This window comes from Ursus maritimus, unplaced genomic scaffold (genome assembly GCF_017311325.1).
Source record: "Ursus maritimus isolate PB19 unplaced genomic scaffold, ASM1731132v1 scaffold_10, whole genome shotgun sequence".
In the NCBI taxonomy this organism is placed as follows: Eukaryota; Metazoa; Chordata; class Mammalia; order Carnivora; family Ursidae; genus Ursus; species Ursus maritimus.
In genome coordinates this window covers 12,401,495-12,429,023 of record NW_024423344.1, presented here as the reverse complement: position 1 = coordinate 12,429,023, position 27,529 = coordinate 12,401,495, and the positions used below count along the sequence as shown (strand labels likewise).

The 27,529-nt window shown below is 37.8% G+C and overlaps 1 protein-coding gene and 1 long non-coding RNA gene across 2 annotated transcripts in view; one reads left to right on the top strand and one right to left on the bottom strand.

Annotated features, from left to right (window-relative positions):
• Positions 1 to 58: 58 nt before the first annotated feature.
• BRCA2 (BRCA2 DNA repair associated) overlaps positions 59 to 27,529 on the bottom strand; it is a 60,970-nt gene continuing 33,499 nt past the window's right edge. Inside the window, exons 16-27 of the mRNA XM_008692212.2 lie at positions 26,717 to 26,904; positions 23,666 to 23,836; positions 22,812 to 23,166; positions 19,284 to 19,439; positions 19,036 to 19,180; positions 17,666 to 17,787; positions 15,297 to 15,495; positions 14,911 to 15,074; positions 14,683 to 14,821; positions 5,595 to 5,839; positions 3,908 to 4,054; positions 59 to 2,799 (exon numbers count right to left, since the gene is read on the bottom strand). Coding sequence (XP_008690434.2) covers positions 2,161 to 2,799; positions 3,908 to 4,054; positions 5,595 to 5,839; positions 14,683 to 14,821; positions 14,911 to 15,074; positions 15,297 to 15,495; positions 17,666 to 17,787; positions 19,036 to 19,180; positions 19,284 to 19,439; positions 22,812 to 23,166; positions 23,666 to 23,836; positions 26,717 to 26,904 — 2,670 coding nt within the window. The 3' untranslated portion in view covers positions 59 to 2,160. The remainder of the gene's footprint in view (positions 2,800 to 3,907; positions 4,055 to 5,594; positions 5,840 to 14,682; positions 14,822 to 14,910; positions 15,075 to 15,296; positions 15,496 to 17,665; positions 17,788 to 19,035; positions 19,181 to 19,283; positions 19,440 to 22,811; positions 23,167 to 23,665; positions 23,837 to 26,716; positions 26,905 to 27,529) is intronic.
• LOC121100677 lies at positions 15,038 to 23,749 on the top strand. The gene is made up of 3 exons (XR_005832374.1): positions 15,038 to 15,258; positions 17,486 to 17,671; positions 23,495 to 23,749. It is a non-coding gene; the product is annotated as an uncharacterized LOC121100677 (long non-coding RNA).

The following is a 27,529-nucleotide window of genomic DNA, read 5'->3' as shown; positions in this document are numbered from 1 at the left end:
ATTAAGAACCAATTTTTCTAGATCATAAACTTATTTACCAGTCTCCTTTAATAAATCGGAGACATAAAGACCAAAGCAACCTTGCATTCTACATGCTTAAATTATTTGATCTGTGCACATTAGAAAGACTATTAACGTTAACATTACAATACCGACCCTATTGAAATCTTACCACTATGTAACCACTATGAAGTGGCCCCAGGTTTAGATCCACAGCTTTTAAAGAGCTCAGAAGAGTAGTTTCCCTATCTCTTTTTCTTATATGACTCCTGAAATACTTGGTTTGGAAACATAAAAAGAATTGATTAAATGCTGCCAGCTTTATCCCAGCTAGAAGTGATCTATTTTTTTCTCTCAATTCCCAAGTTTGCTGATTCATATATAATTTTTGAACACTCAACTTTAGCCTGTAGTGTTTTGTATGACTAACATTTGCATTGTTCGCATAGCTGGCATAGGGCTTTATGTACAAGATAGGCTCTCGTTAAGTGATTGTTGAATAACTCAAGTTGCTTTTACCTTTTATCCCTTATCATACAGTGTACATTCTTGACTTTGTAATCATTGTCACTTCTTAGGGGATAATAGCCACATATACTTTTTTTTTTTTGATGTAAAGTTCGATGACTCATTAGTTGCGTATAACACCCAGTGCACCATGCAATACGTGCCCTCCTTACTACCAATCACCAGCCTATCCCATTCCCCCACCACCCTCCCCTCTGAAGCGCTCAGTTTGTTTCTCAGAGTCCAGTCTCTCATGCTTCATTCCCCCTTCTGAATATCCACAGATACTTAAGCCTCATAGTCTGCTTATATAGCTTTGCTATATCATTTACAACATATAAAAAAGGAGTGTGTGCATGAGATCTCTCTATGATCTAAATGGTAATGAAGAATGGAGGAGGTACTAGCAATTCAGGTTTTCTAGGAATGAAAAAAAAGACAAAATTCTTATAATTCCTTTTGTTTACCTGAGATTCAAGTTTTATTTCCTGTTCTAGAGTGGATCACTTGGGAAATGATTGGGGTGTGAGGATCAAATTGTTTTATGAACAAAATTTAAATTACATATTAATAAGACTGGCAGTACACCTGAGTTAAAAAACTGCAGAATGGACTATTATGTTAATAATTTCTAGAGGAGAGAAAAATCACGGATCAGTTATGAAAGAAAAAAAAACCTGCTTCTTAAGATTTATTCTTGGGTTTGAAATGTGTTTATATTTGAAAACATATTTTATATAAATTTAAGACCAATTAAAAAACGTGATTGAAGAGCTTCTCCATGCTATTAGCTCCTAGTAGAACTGCGTTCTCTTTTCTCTATTAAGCACAGGAAGGTAACAGATAAGAAAGTCCTCTCATAGTGAACTATTACTGCCTGCCTTGGCGGTTAGAGAAAACGAGGTTTGAAGGAAGTACTTGCTGAGTCCTGTGATAGGGCTACAAATACAGTAGGTAGAATCACTGCCAGTTTGAAGGAAAGATTTTCTCGTAAGTTGCAGATGATCATTTTGTTAAAAAAAACATGAACACTATGAAATCTGATTTAAAGCATTTGAATTTTTAATTAAAATAATTCAGCGATCACACTGGAATCATAAAAAGGAATTACACTGAAGATTCTGTTTTTCTTGCAGCTATGCTGACTTAAGGTTGAAGAATTGGTCTAAAGAAAACACCACTGTTGTTTCTTAAGGAAAAGTAGTTCATAGGGGTTTACCTCCGAAAAACAAAACAAAAGAAAACCACCTAAAATAGGAACTAAACTAAAAGGAGTTACAGGAGTCAAAATAACTGTACTTAGAAACCCAGTTTCATTGAACTAAGGACACAATTTAAATCAAAAGGTATGTTTACTTTGTAAAATATACCTGATCAAATCCAGTGATCGAATCTAGTCATAAAGATTTAAAGATTTTTTTCTTGATTAGTTAATAAATATATAGTCGATTTCCAGACATATAACTGAAATAAAAGTATATCATTACAGAGACAGGCCAGGGCCATTCCTGAGACAGACAAGCACACAGGGAGAATTGGGACTGTGTCCTTTTTTTCTCTTTGGGCAAATCCTGCCGTACCTGATGCAAATCCTGCCGGCTGAAGCTGTATTTTCTACAAATTGGAAAGGCTGAGTCAGTAGCTGATTCATTGTCATTTTTGTTTTTGTCGCCTTTGCAGTCTCATAGATGTCCTTTTCGCTGTACTTGCATCGCGCCCGTCAGTCTCCTGCTCTTCGGTGCGGGCTTGGGGGCTCCTGCATCCCGAGAGCCCGGATGCAGTAGAATGCCCTTTCGGCCTGACATAATCTTTTGAGCTCTCGGGAGCAGTCCTAGCAGAGTCACTGAGAGACATAAGTTGATTTTCTCCTGCTGAACCTGACAAAAGGGCTTGAGTGTTTATCAATGCGAGTTCCTCGTCCGCTATTGAATCACTTTCCAAAAGGGAAAGGTCATGAAATTTAAGTGGAGTCATCTGAGGAGAATTCAACTCTTTCTTCTTTATAGGTGTTTCATGTCTGGTGCCGCAAGTCCGTGGGGGCTGAAATGCCTTCTGTGCAGCTGGAGAAACAAATGTACAGATGGGACTGACAGGTGGAGGTAAAGGCAGTCTACTCAAAAAATCCAAGGCTTTTCTCTTCTTGCAGTTTTTTGGGTCATCCATCTCTTTCTCCCCTTTACAATAAGACTTTGAAGTCATTTGGGCTGATCCAGGTGTGGGAACAGACTTCTCTTCCAGCTTACAAAGTGATAAAGGACTCTGGTGATTCATCTCACTACTGGGAGAAGACATCTAATAAAAAGACAAAAAGCAGCCTAGATAATTATGCACTAATATATAAAACATCATCAAATTAGCCTTTCATTAGAATTTTTTTCAAAGATTTATTTATTTTAGAGAGAGAGAGAGCGAGCAGGGGGAGGGGCAGAGGGAAAGGGAGACAGAGAATCTCAAGCAGACTCCCCACTGAGTGTGGAGCCCGACACAGGGCTCAGTCCCAACCATGAGATCGTGACCTGAGCTGAAACCAGAGTTGGACACTTAACCGACTGAGCCACCCCTGTGCCCCTCATTAGAAATATTTAAGCACAGAAATACCACACACATTCTCACTCCCCTCATGACTCATAGGTCAGATGATTTATATGATTGTGCTCATTCCAGAAGGAAATGGTTTTGCATAAAAGAACATAAAAATGACATTAAAAGAAAGGAGAATGAAGACTGTACTGAAAGACAAAAAAAGAGGTAGGGGGACATAACTCATGCCCTAATCTTTTCTTTTTTATTAAGAGTTTAAACAAAGATAAACATTTTTAAACCATTTTAAGAGCACAGACTGGGTTCTAGTAGGTATACTTTTCTATTTTGTGATTTTAGGCAATTGTTCAACCTCTCTAGGCCATAGTTTTCTCATCTGTAATATGGAAATAATTTCCATCCCATGGATCATTGTGAAGATTAAGTGAGTTAATATGGATATACCTAGCAACTGTTAGCTACTTAAGAATTAGTCATCAGCCAGTATTATAGACCTTATGGCTTGATTTGCATGTACTGTGATTTAGAGTTAAATCAAACTGAGCTTAGAAACAACCCTAGTGAACAGAATAGTCCTCCAAGCAAAAGGACACAAGCGAAGTATTTTCCATCACATGTAACTGCAATGCTAAATATGAAAGCACCTGCTTGTAAAATGTGTCCCTAAAGAATGTTACATTCTGGCTTTGATAAACAAGGTAGAATTTCCAGATAACCTATACTTACAGGAGCCAGATAACAATTAACCATACTTTCTAGGTAAGTTTACATTTTACCAAGTTTAGTAGGTAAACGCCAAAATATATTATTGCCTTCATTTATAATATTTATAAAATTCCTTAAATTTACATTAACTTACCAGAAATTTATTTCCCATGCCAAGGACTGTTTGAGCAGCGTGTAGCTCTGAAGCATAGTCTTTAGTCGGGGTGGACAACTTGGGATCATTTACATTAAGTATATGCATAAGTTTGTTTTCTGCATCATTGCAAAACATACCAATATTCTAAGAAAATAAATGGGAAAAGCTGTTTTGTAAAATGAAATTGCACATATTCATGTTTTCAGAAAATGTTACTTTGAAAACCAGAAATAAAAGGTTCAGACCAGAAGAAAAAGAATGACACACCCCAAATTTGATAGCAATGGTCAGTCTGCCAGTGTAAAAATGCAAAGCCAACACAGTTGTTGGAGGGAGAGAGGGAGTCTGTGTATGTCAGGTAAGGAAAGAGATGGGAGAGATCTTTCCAAATCATCCAGTTTCATAAGCAAGGTTTCACATGATACTGGATTTGGAGCTGGAAGACAGTCTCAAGCTCCAACTCTTCCTACCTGTTGGCTGTAAAACATCTACCATCTACAGAGTATGCCTTAGGTTAGTAGTGATGGGAGAATCACCTCGTGTCTGTTCCAAGAATTAGCTGAAAAAATGTGCATGTTAAACCACATAAAACTGTTGTTTCAGAAGTTACCATTGGTCAAATACCAGCAATTTTATAGGATTTAACCTAATTCATGAGAATATTTTGTAAAACTTAACAATGCTATGTAAATGACAGCCAGTTGTCTCTGAGCCGCCCTTGCACAGTCAGAGAAAACCTGGATGTACTCCGTATGGGAGCCGAGCAATGAAGACAACCCCCAGGCCGCCCTCCAATTTAGAAACCAGAGAAGTCAGGGTGTTAATATTCTCTATGTGTATTGAGTCTTTAGGTAAAATATTCCTTCACATAGCTGGCTACTCTAATGCTTTTAAAACATAATTTTATTTATATATATTTTGAATAACACACATTTCAAATATTAAACAAAGAGGCTTATTTTGAAGATTCTTTACCAGTTAGCAATTTATAAAATCCAAAATTTTATTGGAAGGCAACACTGCAACATACTTAAGCCATCATTCAGATGGCTTAAGTATGAATCCTGCTTCTAACAACTTGGCTGTGCGACTTAACCTCTTTTTCATCAATAAAATGGGAAAAAGCTCCCTACCTCATAGGATTGGTGATGGAATCAAATCCAACAGGCTTGGAACAAAGCCTGACACACAGTAAGCACTCTAAACTTTAGCTAATATTATTACTTGCTGTATATATAGATTTAAGCATAAAATGCATACATTATCCAGGGAAAATAATTTCAGTGTTCTCTATTTAGGAGTATTTCAAATCAAAGACAGAGATAAACTATAAAATACTAGATATGAAGTTGAAAATGTAAATTTGGAATCTGTGTGCTAGTAACTAACTACACTACCAGCAGCTCCGAACCCTGGGTAGCTCCTATAATTCTTGTTACTCCCATGAACTGTAGCTCTGAAGGTCCTCCTCACAATTTCCCCTCACTCAGTCCCCTCCAAATCATCATCTCCCAGCTGTCGTCCTCCCAGCCCCTCAGGCTCGTGAGCAATTTATACAGGATGAAACCTCACCTTACATCGTAACTCAACCATCCATTTTTCATAGAAGCCACCATTTCCTTAATATTTGACCATCAAAGTAGGAAAACACCAAAATGCATGGTAATGCACAAAGTCATTTTACCTCAATGGTATTTTTCATTTTGAGGAATCTCTCTTGAAAATGGCCCTCCTTTGGACTGGCAGAAAACCTGGAAAAATCTCCGGCAAATAAAGTAGGAATTCCTGATTTGGCTTCTGGTCGCCACTGGAGGTTGCTTGCAGCAATTAATGTGTAAGGTTTAATAATGTCCTCATTAAGATCGGTCCAAAACTTTATTGCCAATAAATTATGGCATTCATCTGACAAATAGACCAAAGGAGCAAGACCTAAAGAAACAAAACACCCCACTTCATTATATATGTTAGATAAATTTTAAAAATGCAAGGAACTTCTAATATGCCCATTTGTATTGTTATGCTAATGGAAAAACAGATCAAAATAACCTAATTTAGAGAAAGCTCAGAATTTCCAAAATAACCTGTTGCTTATCGTGCTAAAATTTTAGTGCCAATATGACAACATATTCCATTACTGAGGCCATGGGGAAGCAGGTATACACCGCTGGTGGGAATCCAAATTTGTGCAATCCTCTGGAGAAAAAAACTGGTAGAACCTAGCAAAGTGATGCACGCTTACCTTTCCACCCAGCAACGCCACTTCTAGTACTCTATTCTGAAGATGTACTGAACAAGATTATGAAAATACTGTGTACGAGCTTAATCACTGAAACACTGTTGGTAGGTAATTCTGAACGACTTAAAGCTGCCTGTGTTACAGGAGAGCAGGAGGACAAGGTATGGCACATTCAGACAATGCTGTACTATGCAGCTCTACGAAAGAACGAGAAAATGCTCTGAAAACACAACAGTCTAAAATCTCTGGGATGAAGCAAAATCTATTCTAAAGAGGGAAGTTTATAGCAATACAGGCCTACTTCAAGAAACAAGAAAAATCCCTCATAAACAATCTAACCTTACACCTAAAGGTAATAGAAGAACAAACAAAACCCAAAGCCAGTAGAAGGAAAGAAATTATAAAGATTACGGCAGAAATAAATGAAACTTAAAAAAACAAAAAATGAAACCAGAAGCTAGAGCTTTGAAAAGATAAACACAATTGATAAACTAGACTAAAACCAGACTCATTAAAAAAAAAAAAGAGAGAGAAAGGACTCAAAATCACAAACAAAGGAGAAATAATAACTGACACCACAGAAATACAAAGGATTATAAGAGAACATTATGAAAAATTATATGCCAACAAATTAGACAACCTAGAAGAAATGCATAAATTCTTGGAAACATGCAATTTTTTTTTAAAAGATTTTATTTATTTGAGAGAGGGAGAGAGAGAGAGAGAGAGAGCCTGAGCATGAGCAGGGGGAAGGGCAGAGGGAGAGGGAGAAGCAGGCTCCCCACTGAGCAAGGAGCCCAATGTGGGACTCGATTCTAGGACCCTGGGATCATGACCTGAGCTGAATGCAGATGCTTAACCGACTGAGCCACCCAGGCACCCCTGAAACATGTAACCTTCTAAAACTGAATCAGGAAGAAACAGAAAATTTGAACAGACTTATTACCAGCAATGAAAGTGAATCAGTAATCAAAAAATTCCCAATAAACAAAATAAACAAAAGTCTATGACCAAATGGCTTCACAGGTGAGTTCTACCAAACATTTAAATAGGAATAATTACCTCTTCTTCTCAAACTACTCAAAAAAATAGAAGAGGAAGGAGAACTTCCAAATTCATTCTATGATGACAGCATTACTCTGATGAACACAGATGTAAAAATACTCAGCAAAATATTAGGAAACTGAATCCAACAATACATTAAAAAAATCATTCACCACAATCAAATGGGATTTATTCTGGGATGCAAGGGTGTTTCAGTATTCACAGATCAATCTCTGTGATACATCACATCAATAAGAGAAAGGATAAAAACCACATGATCGTCTCGAAAAAGGATCTGACAAAGTACAACATACATTCATGATAAAATCCTCAACAAAGTAAGGTTAGAGGGAACATATCTCGACATAATAAAGGCCACATATGAAAAACATATAGCTAACATCATATTCACTAGTGAGAAACTGAGACCTTTTTCCCTAAGGTCAGGAACAAGACAAGGATGCCCACTTTCACCACTTTTATTCAACACAGTACTGGAAGTCCTAGCTGCAGTAATCAGATCAAAATTAAAAAAAAAAAAAAAGAGAGAGAGAGAGAGAGAAAATACATCTAAATTGGTCAGGAAGAAGTACAACTTTCACTATTTGCAGATGACATGATACTATATAGAAAACCATAAAGACTCCACCAAAAAACTATGAGAACTGATAAATGAATTCAGTCAAGTTGCAGGATATAAAATTAATACACAGAGATCTACTGCATTTCTATGAACTAATAATGAAGTAGCAGAAAAAGAAATTGAGAAATCCCATTTACAATTGCACTGGAAATAACAGAATACATAGGAATTAAAAAAAATGAAAAACCTCTCTATGAACTGATACTGTTAAGCGAAAAAAGAAAAGCACACCAAAAAAAGACTAAAAGTTTGTTACCCTTCATGTAAGAGGTTGCTATAAGAAAATATATACATGCATCTTTCCACTTGTACAGAACAAACACAGGAAGAATAAACCAGAAACTAGAGATAGGGTGTGGGTAGAAAGAAGGGGAGGAACAGCACTGGGGTAGAAGGGATGAGAGACACTGACACTTCTTGGAGTGTCTTTGTGCAGCTGACTCTTAGAACCACAATATTTCACATTCCCTTCACGTATCCCACAAACAAACAGATAAACCCAACCAAACAGGAAGAAATCCAAAATGGAACACAAACACATTTCCTAGCTCTTTCTATCTGGAAGAGCCTAAAAGCAATGGTACCTCTGTAGTAATGAGTACATAGTCTAGCAAGCAAATTTTGGCTGTAAACACCATTTCCTTAAAAAAAAAAAAAATCCAGGGTTCCTTGGAGAAGCAATTGATTCAATTTGACTGGGGCAAGGAACATACAACATGAACCTGGAATATCTTATGATGCCAAAAAGTAAAGAGGTGCTCAAAAAACTACAGGAGTCAACCTGAAAAAACTCCTAATGGCCAAAACTGAAACAATCGGAGCAACAAAATAATGCAGGTATTGAATTTTAACCCACAGAATAAAATACACATTCATTAGTCCATTCTGATATAAATCAATAAGGAAGTAAATTTGGGGAAAAGAGGCAGCTCTTCCTTACAGTGGAATTCCAATGAATTCCAATAAATGGAGAAGAAAAGAGGAACTCATTAGGCAAATACTATAATAAAAACTGTTGCAAACAAAATCAGCTGATGGATGCTAAAATTACTTGGTGAAAGTCTGAGGTGAAATAAGACTTGGACAGTCTCAGGGAATCTGCTCCAAGGTTAAGATGGCAGACACCACCTTAACCAAACGATCAAGCCACTCCCAGTAATAAGCAATATCAACTTCATTAACCCCTTGATACAAGAGGACAGGCTCAACACTGTTTCTGTGGTAATTGTGCCAAACCTGTACAAGCTTATTCCAATCATGCCATAACATCAGACAAACCCAAATTGAGGGAAATGCTACAAAATAATTGATTAATCTATTAGAAAGAGTCAAGATCATGAAAAACAAGAGAAGACTGAGGAATTATTAAAGGCTGGAGGAGAATAAGGAGAAATGATGATGGAATGAAAGTGCGATCCTGGAACAGAGAACGGAAAATAGCATGACAAACTTCCAATTCAATTACATCTGTAGTGCAGGATGCTGACATCAGGGGAAGCTAGGTGAGAGATATTTGGAAAGTCTGTATTATTTTTGCAACTTTTCTGAAGGTCTGAAATTATTCAAAATAAAAAGTAAAATAATTTCAATGCCAAAAATGGGGGGGACCACTGAATAACCCAGGACAGAACTAAGGCACTAGCCATTCAATCCTACTATTTAGAATTCCTTGTCTCTGTTACTGTAAGAATTACATTTCCCTTTATAAATGACAGGAGTGGATTCCATTCTAGGATAATGATTTGTTTATTCTATTGCAAATGATGGTAATTCCTTTTCTTTCAATTTTATAAGTAGATTTATTTAATGGATTTTAATCTTAAATATTAAATATTGCTTTTAGAGAAATTATATTTCCCCAGCATGTTCAATTTTCTAATTTTGGAATTTGCCTCTAATTATATTCAAAACTTGATTACAGCTTTTCTATCAAATGCCCTTCTTTAAACTATGTGTCTTTCAGGACACCACGGTGGCACAGTCGGTTAAGCATCTGACTTGATTTCAGCTCAGGTCATGATCTCAATGTTGTGAGACTAAGCCCTGCACTGGGCTCCACGATGAGCATGGAGCCTGCTTAAGATTCTCTCTTTCCTTCTCTGCCTTTCCCCCCCTGCTCTCTCTCTAAAAATAAACGAACAGTGTTTTTCCCCAATTATAAAATACACGTTTAGTGAAAAACATTTAGAAAATGCAAAATATAAAAATAAGCTTCCAGGATCGTTGACTCACTTCATTTTTTTCCTAGAGGTTTCATAGCTAAATCAAATTGTATAGGTGAAAAATAACAGAAACTTATTTCTCTAATTACCATACATATTGTACAAATGGTAACAACTGGAAGAATTTTTTAAAGTAACACTTTTAGAATGTTGGCACTAAAAAAATCATGAAAATAAAAGGATAAGAAGAAAATTATTTTGCAGGTTTGTAGTCTGGGACTGCTCTGAACTTACAAAGAATTCACTGTACCTTTTAAATTCTTTTTAGAAAATTTCACAGGAAGGATAAAGCACATAGCAGTGTATAAAGTTACATTCACAAATTTTCCCAACAGAGATGTTGTGGTGTGGGCGCAGAGCCCCTCCATCTTCAGGACCCAGGCATCCTCCAGCCTGCGCTTTCAGGGGGCGCTGGTTATTGACAGGTCCCACCTGAGCTCCCTCCCAGGCTCGCCCTCAGCTGACAGGCCAGGCCGCTCTCTGGAGGGAGCATGCATCCAGGGACTGGCCCCTTGCCTCAGGCTGGCATGACTCCGAGGGCCATGCCAGCTGCAGAATCCCCACGGACCTTTGCTGCAGCTGCACTGCAGCTCCCCCTCTGCCCAGCCTGGCAGCCACTGCTCCCTCAGGTGCTGCTCCTGAGGGCACTTTCCATGAAATCTGAATGTTTCCCAGGGAAACTGACCTAAGAAGCGAATTCAATTAATTTAATAATTTATTAAAATTTATTATAATTAAATTTAAGAATTTAATTAATTCACTATATACCAGTTTTTTTGTAATATAATAACAAATCAGACTGAATACTAGAAGTCCCTACTTTAAGCCCAATTCTCAAATGGTTGGGTTTGGTTTGGTCTTGTCAGTGGGAAGTATAAGAAAGAACACATAAACATCAGAGCCTGGAAGTATGGGTTCCAATCCTTTACATAACTGTGACCTTGGGCAGGTTACTTAACCTCTCTGAGCTCCAGTCTCCCCATCTGTAAAGTGGGATGATAATCGCAAATGAACAGTGTTACTATGAGGACTTTATGAAGTTGTATGGACCTGAGTTTTCAACAATTACCCGCTTCCCCACCCAGCCCTGCCCCATTTTGTTAGAAGTGGGGACAGAAAGAAACTAAAACAGAGTCCCTGTGTTTGAAGAGATCACAGTATCATTGGTGGGGAGGAGGTTCAGGAATGTGGGGACAGGACCCTGGGCCATGAGATGCATGCTGAAACAGCCAAACACATGACTCGCGCGGCAGCTGAGCAGGGAAGCTCGGACTCCTGCACAGGCGTCTGGCTGGGGGTGGGGGCAGGGGGGAGGGCGCATGTAAGCGGTCTAAGGCATGGCAACCTTTCTACGATTCTTCAGGAAGGGAGGATAAAGGGCACTGTAAGCAGTGAGCACAGATTTAAAGGTAGGAAGTGCTAAATGTTATATGTAGTGGGTCAGGCACACAAAGTCGCAAGAGTTTAGCTGAGGTGTGTGGGGTGGTGGTTTAAGGCGGGCAGCGGAAGAGTTTTTCAGGCATATGAAGGAGTGTGGGTTTCGTTTTCTAAGGGGTAGGAGCCACTGAAGATTTTAAACCAGGAGACATCATGATCAGATTTGGGCGTTAGATAACTAGTACTTCAGGCTTAAGGTGGCTCTTTCAAGCTTTCTATACCAGGATTTTCTTCCTCTAACATTTAACATCAAACTAAATAAAAACAGAAAGAAATGTTCACCAAAAACACAAATGAGGGATACCTTGATATATAATTCAAAAGTTAGTGATGAAGGAAAGAAAGAAAATTGTGCATAAGGCAAGGCACAGAAAGGCTCAGCTTCTAATTCCTTTCCCCAAACTGGTGAAATGACATGAAACTTGAGAATTTCATTACCCTTAAACCTAAAGGAAAGGAAATGGCCGGTGTCTCCTTGCCTTCTTTCTAGCTTCTGATCAGAAATAATGAAAATGGCTGCAGGGAAAGCAGGTGACTAGGACTGACTGACAGAAGTGACCAAGGTATTAATGGGTTGAACTGTGTCCCCCCAAGATGCTCAAGTCCTAACCCTGAGTACCTGTGAATGTGGCCTAAATATTTGGAAAGAAGGTCTTAGCCGATGTAATCAAGTTAAGATGAAGTCATGACGGGGGGTCCGACCCAGAGTCCTTATAAAAAGGGGAACTTTGGACACAGACACGTACGTGGGGAGAACGCCATGAAGATGAAGACGGAGACCGGGGTGATGCACCTCTAAGCCAAGGGAGAGCGAAGATGCCGGCAAACCGTCAGAAGCTAGGAGCAAGGCACTGAACAGGGTCCCCTCACAGCCGCAGAAGGAGCCAACTCGGCCAACACCCTGATTTTGGGCTTCTGCTCTCCAGAACTGTGAGACAGTACATTTTGGTTGTTCAAGCCCCCCTGGTTTGTGGTACTTTGTTATGGCAGCACAGCAAATGAATACACAGGGTGACTCACTCAACTAGGGAAAACGATGTAGAAGAGAGAGAGTATCTTCCAGGGATACACGATGTATAGTGGAAAGAAACTCAAGTACTCAGCCATCATGCTAAGAGCGGAAGACAATGATTTTGGATATGGCAGAAAGTCAAGAACCACCTTTTCCTCTGCACACACCTCACCTCCTCACCACTATCTGCTCCGCCCGGGGCCCTGAGAAGTGATCTCAGGTCAGTCTCCACAAGCAGCCAGGCTCCCAGGTCCTGCTGTGGGGTTGTCTCCAGAAAGCTCTGCACACTGCCTCCTTTCACAGCATCTACTTCTCCCTGTCTCTTGGAACACCTTCCCTGGACAAATCTCCACTATCCTCAACCATTCCTGTAACTGCTGTCTTTACCGGCTTGCTGTAACTGAAACCTGGCTCTCCTCGGATGCCACAGCTGCCCCTGCAGACCTCTTGTGCTCCTGGCAGTCAAGCTGGGGTGGCCGTCTTCCCTGCTCCTTGCCTGCTGCTGCTCCCTGCCCTCTAAAAACATTCGCCCTCATTACTGGACCCTTCCCATCAGTACACCATCTCATCACTATGCTATTAGTTTTTTCATTGGAAAAAACATTCTCTTGAACCCAATTCTCCTCCTTGTGAGTGCTCCATTTCCCTTCTTTGCTTAAAGCACGATCTTCTTGAAATGCCTGCATTTGCTGTGTGCCTGCCTTTCCTTCCGTCCAGAGTCCTCTCTGGTGCTGAAGCCAGCAGCCCCTTCCTGGCCCTCACCTCACTGCCTCAGCTATCAAATACCATGTGAGACTGAATCACTCTCACCTCTCTGGGATTCTTCTTCCTTCTGGGCTTTCAGTGCAGCTCACTCTCCTAAGTACTCCTGCCATCTCTCAGTGGCTCCTCCTGTTTCGTTTACTGATTCCTTTACATCTCCCTGCCTCAAAGGACCAGAGTTGCTCGCTACTCCCACATCCAGTGACCTCATCCAGTCTCACGGCTTTAACCATCACCTGCATGATGATGGCGTCCCAATTTCTGTCTTTAGCGCAGACCATTCTCCCAGACTCCTGTATATCCAACTGTCAAGTAGAAATCTCTGTTTAGACCAAGTGCCTAAAATGTAACTGACCAAACTGAGCACCCGACCCTCAACACATACCTGTTTTCCTTCCCCTCTCAGTAAAAGGCAATTCTTTTTCCAGGTGCTCAAAGCAAACACCTTGGCATGGACTCCTTGACTCCTCTCTTTACCCGACCTACACTGTCCGCCTCCTTCAAAATACAATCAGAATCTTGCTTACATGTGGAATTTAAACAACAACAGCAGCAACAACAAAAATAAAAATAAATAAATAAATAAAAACCAGACTCATGGAAAAAGGGATCAGATTTCCTGGTTGGGAAACAAACATGCCCTCTGTGTCGGAGGCAGACACGATTTCCATCCTTCCAAGATTTTCTGCTATTCAAGCGTTCTTGAAGGGAGAGTCTGGACAATGGCTGCTATAAAATGGCACAAACATCACAGAACAGCCTGCCAACACAAGGAGCTAATGGGCCAAGGGGAAACCAGCTAGCAAGGTGGCAGATTTTAATCCAACCATACAGGTCATCACATTAAAGCTGCTCAGATTAAACGAACCAGCTAAAAGACAGGCCCTCAGACTGCATAAGAAAACAAGATCCAACCGTGCTGTCAAAAGCCCAATTTAAATATAAAGATGTTGGGAGATTAAAAAGAAGAGTGGGGAAGAGATGTACCATACAAACAAGAACTAACCATAAACAAGTAGGAGGAGCCACACTAAACAAAGCAGGTTTTAGAACAAGGGACATTAGTCCAGATCATGAGGGATCCTGCAGAGAAACTGGAGGTGGAGGCTTGAATGCTCAATAAACTGCAGAGGGAGATTATAATTATTTGTCTAGTAATCATTCCAATGCTACAAAACATTTCTAGCAATTTCTTTAAAATTAAATAGCACAGAATAGGATGTAAGTTCTTTCCTTGTAAATGCAGAATTGCTTTTCATTAAGATTTAAGATTAAAACAGGCCTACTTTCAAATCACTAGTCACCAAATTTGCTGATTTGTAACTCCAATTAATTTTAAGGAAGACAAATTTTAAAAAATATTATTTTTCAAAAGCATCCATAAGCAGCTACAATTAAAAACACACTGTGTATTACCTATTTTTTTCACAACAGAAACTACAAATCCTATTAGGTCCACCTCAGAACACGGTGGTTGGAAGTCTGGATCCAATAGTTTGTTGAAGTAAAGGGGCTCCCTTGGCTGATAAACTTGGAATAGGATTTCATCTGAAGCCTGCAAGGAAAAAAAGAATCAGTGTATGCAAATTCTATAAACTAATATGCGTTCATCAAAATTAAAAAACTATAATGAAAAGTTTGTACCGGTAGTTGTTGATACTGGGTTTTCTTTGTTGCTGTTAGCTGTATGTTAGCTTTTTCAGATTTACTTTTAGATTGTGACGCTGCAAGATGATAGATTCTGTATCTCTTTCCTTCTGTTAACAGGGAATATAAATCTGATGATGGACGCCAGATACTCAATGTAACTAGATAAAGAGGAAAAAGACAAAATGGAAGGACTGATAAGCATTACAATTCTTGTAAAACAACTACCGTAACAACAAAGATCCAAGGATGATACCGTTGTTCTGTGGGCAGTGGTAGCCCACTTTTGCTCCTCTGATACACGTTAACTTTATACTTTATCTAGCATTTGAACTCACTTCATTAGTAAGTAGCACTTTAACTTAAAAAATTTACAAACTGACCTGAATCTTTTTCTTTTTTCCCATAGCTTATGATACGCAGCTTCCACACGGTTGTAACGTTCCTTGATAAAATTTGTTCTCCTTGCTCAGCAGATTCCATAGCCTTCCTGAATTCCAACTGGATCTGTGCTTGCTTCTTATCATTCAACAACTGTCTGTGATTATTCAAGGCTCTTAACTGCTCTTCACTAAAATAATCCTATGATCATTTAATATATTAAGGCAAATGATATTAGGATAAAAAGCTAACAAAAAACCTCATCCACTGTAAATGAATCCCTTTAAATGAGGATAAAATACAACAGAATTCAAGTTCACTTTAACAATGTGACAATATAGAAATTGAGACTAATGTACTCAGCTTATCACGTAACAAATATTTTCAGGTGCCTTAAACTGTTCACTTATCTTTGGGACAAATTTCCCGAGGGCCAAGACCACCGCTACTTATGAATATACTCTAATAATCATAACCACCATCAACGTTATAAATGGCTGACATTTGAGTGCTCCCTGTATCTGAGGAATGGATCTGTGTGTGGTAAATGTATTAATTCATTTAGTCCTCACAATAACCCAGTGAGGTGGGCACTAGTATTGTTTGCATGTTATAGATGATGAAACTGAGGTACAGAGAATAAATAACTTGCAGGGGCGTATAGGGAGAGGTAGTTCGAGAGCTCCCATTCTTAACCGCGGTAGTATAATTTATTAACTCTCTAGAACAGTAGATACTATTGAAAACAGACATGTGCTACATACAAGCACTTCCCTCTGCCTCCACACTTCTCTCCCCATCATTTTAGCAAATTGCTTCATCTCTTGGTTCTCTCACCCAGTACAACAAAAATGAATGAACAAACAAAAAATAAAGTCAAATCAAAGAGGAAACGGAATCCTGACACACAACACACTGGACTGCTGCTGCCTCACACATCTTAATACCCTAACCCATACTAGGAAGGGAAACTATGGGATCTCGGTACCCTGAACAGGTCTTTCTAAATATGCAGACAATGTTTAGTTTAAACACAAAGTCCCCCAACATTCAACATGGTTACTGAAAACAAACCCTTTGGGCAGGATCTTTTAGAAATGGATGGCTCTTTTTCCCTCCAAGAATTGCAGTGAAAACTGTACCTAAGTGAAATCTCTAGAATAGTGTACTCTCAGGACCTAGTGAGAGCCCCTCACAGGACTTCCCTTGACAGAGGTGGTGGGGAGGCCCCAGAGAGAAATCACCTGTCCAGCTACAGAGTGGCAGGACTGGGTCTACCACTTAGTCTTCCAACTCTCATTCTGCCCCCTTACTTCCTCCTTTAAATAAATTCCATAAAAAGAAACGAGACTAAATAATATTTTGTTAAATTCTGTGATGAAATTAAAACTATCTTCATGATGACTCATAGAAAGCATAGCTTCAATAAGAGGCAAATCATTTTTCAGGAAAGCATAATAAAGTCTTAGCTTACAGACTTACAGCAAGTATACTCACAGGCTTTAAACCTGGACTCACTCCTCACAGGGAGAATCCGAGTTGTCACATTTGGGAATATGAAGAATTCTATTCAGAAAAGCACTGCTTACTCTCCTAAGGGAGTTCTATTTTGTAGTCCCGCTAGTTAAGAAAGCTAAGGCTATCTACTAGATTTACTGTCATCGAATAAATGAGATTAATCAATAAACAAACAATAATTTTTCTCAAATTCCCCCTCCTCCTATGTAGCAAATTAATTCTAGAATTTGCATAACTGGATACCCAGGTGTCTAAAAATTCAGGAGACAGCTTACCTTAATATACAAAGAGATGTTCCAATATTAGTAACTAACATTGATGTGGAACTTTATAATAGCATACTTTAATATACAGTATCTAATTTGATCTTGAAACAACTGATTTTATGCCCATTTTATAGCTATTTTATGCCCAGTTGGCTAATAAATGCCATAGCCATAATTCTAACACAGTTTAGTGCTTCTCACACTTTTCCACCAAAATACCCGTAAGGTAGAAGATCAGGAAATAAACTCTAGGTAGGATCTGAGAGAGAAGTGAGCATACGGAAACTGAGACAATGCTTTGAATATACTTGTAGTACCTTCAACATAAACATATTTTGTCTGTATTTTAAACCACATTTATTTAATATGTAAAATTATTTAATCCTTCTCTCCTCCATTTGGTATAGAATTGTAAATGTACCGCACTGGTCTGGCACATTACTGAGGACCCCAGAAATGCACACATCCTCTTTGAGAAACACACCATTTCAACACAGCACTTGCCCTAATGGCCAGAAGACCGACTACAGCATCCCACCGTAAAGGAGGAAGATTAAGACTCACTGGATGCCCTGTTACTCTCTCACCTCCAGGTAATTCGGGTCTGGTGCATTCGTCACTGCTTCATAAAGCTCTGCACCATCTTGCAGAGCACAGACTTGCTGTCTTGTTAAAGCACATGATGGTATATATCGTTTTGTTGTATTTTCTAGGAAAAAAGCATCATTAGTTAGCCAAACCACAAATTTAAGAGCATTGAAAGCTAGAGAAACAAGCAAAAAGTACCCAAAGAAGGGAAGCTAAAAAGCAAAACACAATTTATCTGCTAAAGGTTTTCTAGGAAAATTTCAAACTAGTGTACTCACGTTTTAAAAAACTGTCAACAGAAAGCTTACTTAGAGTAATTTGTACGTTAAGTAAGTGGTTTCATGATTTACTTGATCATGAAAACTGCATGAGCTGGTGAATAGAATATGGAGAGTGCAATTTTTCTGCAGATTTATATAGAACAGGAAGTTGAAAATCATGAAGAAATGCAGAACATAAAATTTTCAGCAAAAAAACCCCATAAATTTCATGTTCTTTATGATAAAAATACTAAGATTTTTTTAATTATTAAAATTGCTGCCACAGGGGAAAAAAGATCTAGCTCCAGGAGTAATAACATAAACCAACAACTACAACAACGAAAATACAAAAGTTATATAAAGAAGGTAAGGATATTGAAGAAAGAAAATGATAAATGGCTTGGGGAAAATTTGTGAGTGTTTATCCTTCCTTTTTATTGAATATATTTTACATATAACATTGTGTAAATTTAAGGTGTCCAATGTGTTACTTTGATACATTTATATACTTAATATGATTACCATTGTATTGATATTTATCACATTAGTACAGTATTGTCTATATTCATTATACTGTGCATTGGATCACCATAGCTTATTTGCTCGTTGTTGTTTTACCCTTAAAAACCATCAATTTTATCCTCCCACCCCTCATCCACTGATAACCACCACTTTATTTTTTTATGAGTTTGATTTAGTTACAGTCTGTATGTAAGTGACATCATACTGTACTTGTCTAGGGGAAAATGATTTGGCAGTTTTTTTCCTTTGCTGCTATTCTTTCTCTAATACCAAAAGAGGATACTATAAACACTTTAGTACTGAAGCTCAAGAGGAAGTTTACTTAAGACTTCTGAAAAGTGCTGTGGCTCAGTGTGTTGAATAAAAAGGTGATAATTTGGGGTCACTTTAATTCTTATCTGTATATCTATGTAATAATATTTAAAAAAAATTTTTAAAATTCAGATACAGAATTAGGAAAGAGAAATCTATTATTCAAAATAAAGAAATTCACTCACAGAGGTTAAATCAGAAGACTCTAAACGTCTTATTAAAAAAAAAACTTATTCTCATATTAAAAAGAACTTGTAATATACAACTCATTTTACCATCATGCTTTTCAAATTCCCCTTGAATTTTATTGAATAAGACTTCTAGTTTCTTTTGTTGGGCTTCTGCATATTTTGTTGCCTCCTTTTCTTCCTCTCGTTCGTTCCGAAATATGCATAATCCAGATGGGGTCCTCTCCATCCACTGTAATGATGTGTCGAACAAAGATACATGGTAGGGAGGAATCATTCAAATTAATTGTCCCAAAAGGAAGAAATACACAGTAAGCTTCAAGAATGTATCATACCTGTATTGGGTATGCTCTTTGAACAACTACATCAACACAACCAACATTTCCTCCATCACTGAAAAGTGATGACAAGGGGAGAGGAAAAGGTCTAGGATCAGGAGAGAATCCAAGTTTGGCATACCAGCGAGCAGGACGAGTACTGTTAGCAGAAATCTGGACAAATTAATGAATAAATAAATTTATAAGTTTATAAATTCATTCTATTTCAGATGTCATAACATTTTCATTCATTTCTTCCATTCAAACATACTCATTTTCAAAAGCCTCAAGAACATAAGAATGTAGAAAAATTGTACAAAATGAGAACACTTTCAAAATATAGTCTCTCAAAAACTGTTTATGCTGTTGTACAGTCTTAATGTAAATATTACTATTAGAAAATTAATAAGAGACTTCAATTTAAACGTGATGGATTAAAACATACTTATTTATTTAGGTTCCCTCAAAAGACCTACAAGGACAAAGAGAACTAGGGAAAGAAGGACAGTGGATGAGACATTAGCAAAATTTTGGAAACTAAAAATTTATTGGACAACTGGTAAATAATGAAGCAGCCTGAGAATGCTTTCAGTTAATAAAAATAACAAACATTTCTAAAGCACTTCTTATGGTGGCTGGGTAGTGTTAAGTGCTTTACGTCTACTAACATTTAATTTTTACAACAATCCCAAGACTTAATCCCATTTTACAAATGACAAAACTCAAATATAACCTGCCCAACGTTAGTCAGCTGGCAAACTTGTATGGAGCCATTAGGAAACAAAATAATTTAAGGAAATCACTCAGAATTTGAAGGCAACAGGTACCTCTGAGGGAAGGAGCATGAGGTGCAGCTGAAAATAGAAGGAGAGATAATTAAGACCTCAGATTTCATTTCCTATCCCAAGGAGTGCTTCCCTTACACCAAGAAGAACCCAGGACAATGTACTTTCTGAACCACACATCCTGGACTCTGGAACATAAGGCAGAGGCAGCTGTGGGGGTAGGGTGGGTTGGGTTGGGGGTTGTGGGGTGATGCTATACTGAAAACAAAAATGCAATGAAAATCCTTATGCTAAATATAAGTCTCCTTATTAGTTTTTTTACTCTGTTCAGCATTCAGACAGTCACTGATATTTGAGGGTCTCCCAACAAAAAGAAGCAAATCCCTGTCTTATCACTCCATAAGTTGACAAAAGCCCACCTCACACAGAGCTTCTGATCAGCTCATTAGTGCCCCACTCTGGAAGAGGAAAGAACAGCTAACAATCACCAGTTGAAGGAAGTCTCCAACCTGAGAGACCCAAACGAACAAAAGGAGATTATAGGAAAAGAAAAATGCAGCAAGCAAAAAAACCTAAAATAAAACAAAATATTAACAGCTTCAGAAAGATGATAAGATGTTGCATCTATGAAACAAGAACAGGATGAAATTTTCTTTTTTTAAAGATTTTATTTATTTGACAGAGATAGAGACAGCCAGCAAGAGAGGGAACACAAGCAGGGGGAGTGGGAGAGGAAGAAGCAGGCTCATAGTGGAGGAGCCTGACGTGGGGCTCGATCCCGTAACGCCGGGATCACGCCCTGAGCCGAAGGCAGACGCTTAACCGCTGTGCCACCCAGGCGCCCCAAGAACAGGATGAAATTTAAAAAAGAAACATTTAGGGAATAATAAGGGCCTTGGAGAATGGAAAATTATGCCAATAGGCAGAAGTTCACTGTAGGGACTACAAAATTAGAACTAGAAAGTAGGGGGAGCAAAGACAACAAAATAAATGAGAAAATCAGGAAACCCATCAAAGAGGCCTACTGTCCAAATATCAGGAGTTCAAGAAAATTGAAAAAGAAAAAATGGAGGGGGAAGAAATTATCAAAGAACTACTTCAAGAAAATTTCCTAGAACTCAATGAAGGACATGTTTATAGACTATTTGCCACTGTGTACTCAGGGCCATGATTTTAAAAGACAGGCTAATCCCAAAGTACCTTGCTGGGAAATTTCAGGATACTGCAGACAAACAATCTTCAAAACTTTTTAGAACAGATCATATAGTGAAGGACTGGATTTGAATACCACTGAATTTAGCAGAAGCTATACCAGAAGGAAAAAGATACTAGAGAAAATGTCTTTAAAATTCTGAAGAAATTATTTCCATCTCAAATTTTATATTCAGCCACCTTACAAAAAGTTCAAAGAAAAAAATACAAGCTCCCTCTCTTAAGAAGCCTCTGGGGGTTGCTTGTGTGCCCTTAGAGCTAGGGAATAAATCCATATAGATATGAAATCCAGAAAACAGAAAATCTAGAAATGTAACTGTGCAGCATACACAGAAGGTCCACTTCAGAATGGAGCAGGTGTGTGAAGAGGCCCAAGAGATCTCCACGAAAAAGAAACAGAATTGATAAAGGTATTTTAACATATTGAGATGATTCTTATCTATCTCTTGTGTGGGAATGAATTGGTGATAAGGATACAGAAAATTAAAAACAAAACAAAACAAAAAAGCGAGACGGTTGTTAACTCCAGGGAAAGCAGTAAGTTGTAAAGAAAATGTAAATTAGTATATTATATGCTGTGTTGTGAAAAATATGTTTCAATCATTATAATGTAAAGAGTGAATATAGACTTCACTCCTCAACTTTCATAGCAGGAGGCTAACAGTTAATGTCTAAACTGAGGTAGAAAAGATGATAGGGCAAGTATAAGCAAAAGAAACTGGCAAAGAGATTTGAAGTGGTTGCTCCCCGGCAGGATGGCTTCAGTGACTGCTTTTTGGGGGGGGGTGGGTAATCATAAGCCTATGTTACATGAGTTTTGAAATTGTGCACATGAACTGATTTGATAAAAACAAAACAAAAAATCGAAAGCTACCACAACTTTGATACTCTAAGCAACATAAAACAATAGTCTGTTTCAGCTTGACTAAAAAGCAACACAATGTAGAGTTAATGACAAAGTATTTCTTTACCTTAAAAATGTTTAATTTATTAAATGCCTTCCTGAAGTAGAGTGACCCAAAATATGACAGAAGTAAATTGTTTCACCTCATAAGTGAATCTGACTGTACAATCTTAGTAATTTCTCATATCAATATTGTAGACTATTCAATATGACAAAATCCTATTATATAGGTTTAAATCTACATAGAGATGAAAGGTACATTTTATTATTATATATTTAAGAATCACTGAAACCTAATTTTCTAATCATACTGGAATAAAGGTCTAATCGAGTAATCAGGGTGGAAGCAGAGCAATACTATGAGAACAAGACGGCACCAAGGGCCGTAAGTACCCACAGTCGCAAATCAAATCCAGTGCGAATTTGCTCCTGCATTATTTTAGTTCAATAAATATCTCTGGGTTTCCCAAAAATAGCACAAAAAATTTAGCAATCTGAGAAATTTGCCACTTACACTCAGCATGTTTTCAAGAAATGGAGCATATTTAATAGGCCTAAGTTTAAAATTTTAAATATGAAACCTCCCTAGAATTTAACTGAATCAGTGACTGATTCTTACCAAGAGTGTGCACTAATTTAATTTACCTTTAACATAAGAGATTCTGGGGCTTCGAGCGGTGTGCACGCATCAGGGGAGCCCACCAGTTCTGCTCCGTGAATAATGATCTTCTGACCCACGGTCAGTCTACCATTCTTTACCAGAGCTGAGAGGGGAGGATCTAACTGGGCCTTAACAGCATACCATCCATCTGTAAGCTCGACAATGCCCCCTTTTTTGGCACCCACACCACTAGTTTTACTGCTGGAAGTTTCAGATATATCTGTGCTTGATGAAATTATTTCAGAAATACAGAGAACAAGTGTTTTTGCAGCCGTGTCATCCCTTTCCATTATCTTTTTTATAGCTGATCTTCTGCTTCTATCAATTTCCACATCATATCTAAAAACAAAAAGAAAAATGCATATTTTAGGAATTGTGAGTCTAGAATTTCATTGTAAAAAGAATAACTGAGAATAAAAATGAAATACCTTTACTGAAGAACTACTGAGGACAGAAGAGAATTTAAAATTTGGTAGCTAGCAATATAGTTTTATACTGTCAAAATATGAATTAAATATTAGAGCTCCCCAAATGGAAAAACGGTTTATTAGCAATCCCTGAACAATGGATCAAATTAGTAATTCCTATTCTTCTCACATGCCAGGAGGCTAAGGGGGGTGGGGGAAGGGGGAAGCAAGAGGAGTAAGAACGTGTGATTTCTCTTAAGGGGGCTTGAGGATGACGAGAGAACTACTGTGTACGACTGAGCAGCAGTGTGGGATGGCGACGGTCACTGACAATGGACTCGTGTACCTCTATGACGTGGAAGTCACAGCCTGAGCAGAAGTCTGAACTGTATCACAGTATGTGATTACATAATATAATGCATTGAACTTGCCTGTATTTTAGTTGAAGAAGCACCCTTTCTGGGCTTAGGCATCTATTAGCAAATTCTTTAGGAAAGGCAAATTCCATAGCTGCCAGTTTCCATATAATCCATCTATAGTGATTATACACCCAAACTCTAGAAATAAGATTTGGATCCACACCTGGGGTGTCACAAAGAGCCCTGAACAAATAAAAACACATGTAAGATGATATTAAATTCAATAACCACGACCACTCTTTGCATAAACACTTCATCGTACAAGATCATTTAGTAAGTTTTTAAGTTAGAATATTACATTATATTACTTATATAATTTAGGAAATGATTTGACATGTATCAAAATATACTAATAAAATTAACATATTAGTCAAAACAATTATTTCAACTGGAAAATGAGATCCTTAATTTAAAACAATTATATTTTAGATTATTTTTCTTAAAAGAGGTTATTTCTAGAAATCATCTAAGAACAACCTTCTCTAGTCCTGGTGCTTTTTAAAGATCTTCTCTCTGCTCAAATCTCTAACTCTTCTTCCTTTCTCATTCTCATTTTGAGTACTAGGGAAATAAATAATCAAGAGAACTTCCAGAAGCTTCCAACCTCATACCTACCAACCCATCAACATCTGGACCCTTACACTTTGCCCCCTCCTGCCACACTAGGCCCCACCTTTTCTTGCCTAGTTAAGGACCTTGATCTAGGAGATGCCTCCTCTCTCTCCCCATCATCAATTTCTTTCTTTTCTACTGAACAGTTTCCATCAGTATGGTTTTTTTTTCTTCCTTAAACACAACAAAACGAATACCCTTTACTCCTAGTTCCTTCTCCAGATACTGACCCTTTCTCATCCTATCAATTTACTGACTTATTTTAATTAAGACTAATAACATCCTCTACGTTGCTAAATCCACTGTCAATTCTCAGTCCTCATCTTCCTTCATTCATCAGCAGTGACTGACACGTGGTCATTCTTTATTCCCAGAAGCTCTGTCTTCACTTAGCTTGCAACATACCACGCTATTTGGTTATTCATTTCTAACTTTCAGGTTCCTCTTTCTCAGTCTCTCTGTCATAGTTTTAAATTTCATCTATATGCTGACAATTATGAAATTGATTTCTTTGGCCCATACTTCATCTATAAACTCCAGACTTGCAAATCCAAGTGCCTACTCAACATCTCCTCTTGGATATCTACTAATACCTCAAGCTTCAAATGTCCCATGTGGGGCACCTGGGTGGCTCAGTTGGTTAAGCATCCGACTCTTGATCTCAACTCAGGTCTTGATCTCAGGGTCGTGAGTTCAAGCCCTGTCTACTTAAAAAAAAAAAAAAAAAAAGTCCCAACTGGGAACTCCATTTCTTTTCCATCTTCGATCTTCTCAATTCTCTGTACGTTGCACCCTTCTAGCCGCTAATGGCCAAATGTTTAGAGGTATTCTTACTCTCCTTTTCTCTCACACTCTTCATCCAATCCTTGAGCAAATCCTGATGGTACCACCTTCAAAATATACCCAGAATCCAACTGCTTTTCACCAACCCACTGCTACCTTCTTCGTCTGAGTGGTCTCTCTGCTTCTCTCATCGTCTCTTTCCACAGTCTAATCTGTTCTTTCAAAAACAAGGCAGATCATGTCATTCCTCTGTTTTAAACATTCTTACTCAGGCCAAAAATGATTGCTCAGAGTTAAAGCCAAGCGTCTTACAAAGGTCTGTAAGGCCCCATCTCTCTAACTTCATCTGTTACTACTCCTGTCCTGCCCATTCTACTCCAGCTATACTTACTTTCCTCCTGTTCCCCAAATAAACATGCTTCCTGCTTACAGCCAAAGCTTTCCCCACAGGGTCCTATGCTTACTCCCTTGCCCTCCTTCAGGACATTGACCAAATGTCAGGGCCTCAGTGAAGGCTCCTGACTACTTAGCCTATTTTAAAATTGTACCTTTCCTCACCCGAGTCTCCCTGTGCCTTTTCCAGCTTTATCTTCATAGTATTTATCACCTTCTAATATACTATACAACTTGTTTCTTCTTAAAATTTTCCTTCCCCACCCCAGACCCCTCTACTATAATGTATGACTTAAGAGGGCAGAGATTTTGTTTTCTTTTGTTATCCCAAGTACCCAGAAGAGTTATCTGGCACATAGTAGGTCCTCAATAAAAATTTGTTGAATGATCAAAAAAAAAAAAAAACAACTTAAGCTTCAACAATGTTATACCATGCTCACCTGATTACAGGATAATTACTCTTAACTTCTATACTATGCAAGTATAATATATACTTAATACAAGAAAACAATGTAACTGTTCAGTATACTTTTCCACCTAGAATTGATAGCAGATATTTATGGGAGACAAGTCCAAGATGTAAATAACATTCCTGTCTTAAAGTATTCCAAAAACATAACAAACGTTTCAGGAAAAATGTTTTACCAATTTCCCCCAACTATAAATTTTGGAAAGATATATAGAAATAAAAAAAATAAGAGCATTAGAGAAAGGTTTCTCATCTCTTGCCCTTGGCATGGTAATTTCATCCCTGATGAAAAAATTTTAAAATCATAGCAAAATTTTAAATCTTTGTAAAAACATTAGAACTATAAGAGGTTATATAGTTTTTAAACTGTTGATGTTTTAGGGCAGCAAAATTTACTAGTTATTTGGTATAATTGACACTTGAGTATTTCTGCTTAGCTTCTAATATTTATATTTTATATTTATTGAAATATACAATGAAAGGGAATATGACGTAAGTGTATGTTTGCGTGTGTGTGTATCTACGGTAAGGTCCACTCAAACTTATTTCTTATCAGTCCTTATTTTATAAATGCATACGAAAAATACCTCAATTTAAGAAAAACCAATTCATTAAATCCTAGGACAAACCATAATTCACTTTTCAAAAGATTACAACAGAATGCTGGTTGAACCACAATGCACATAATTCACGGTATAAAAATTTGATTTCTAGCCAACTTATTCAGTTTTAAAGAGGTAAGTGAAAAAGAGAGAGAGATGGCGGAATACAGAAAAGTTAACACAATCTCTTTTTGCATAGAGTACCTATAAAATTCTTCCTTTCCAGCCTTTCCATCATTGGAGGGTATGAGCCATCCACCGTCAGCCAACTGTATTCCCTCTCCAGACCATAGTCCTTCCTTACCAAAATAATCCTGAGTGTGAAACTGAAAAGACTCTGCATTTTTGCTGTTAATTTTTACGCAATGTTTGGAAACGCCATACATATAGAGCTGCACAAAATAAACGATAGAAAAATTTAATAATGAATGAAAACCAAAATCAAAGAGCATGTTTCATAGAATAAAAACAATTATATCAAATCATAATATATCAAGTTGTATATTTGTATATATACACGATTATATCAAAACTGAATTTACAAAATTTTTCATTTAAATATTAAAATATTCACCATCATAATAGTTAACCTATGTACTAGAAGCTAAACATTTTAATAGAATGTAAATGACTCCTACATTCAGGAGTCTGCTGCACCCTTTTCATTCCTCTTGTGAATTATGCCTCCTGCTACAGCTGCCACAGGAAGTCATTCTGGGATTAAAAAAGTAATTTAATATTTTACAAAATCTCAAATTAAAAAATTCAGAAGGGAAAGAACAGCAAAAGGCATTAAGTATTTTACGGGATCTGACCTCAGGAGGTCAGATTTGTACACAGGCCGGCCTACTTCCACCCCAGCAGGCCTCATCCCAAAGAATCTTCTCCTTTGTTCGGATGTGACTCTGGAGTCACACTCCTTGCTTTGGAACTGTGTCCAGTAGAGGAAAAACTTACTAGTTAAGGGACTTTGGGGCAGTTACTTAACCCTCCCTATGCTTCAGTCCTCTCATCTGC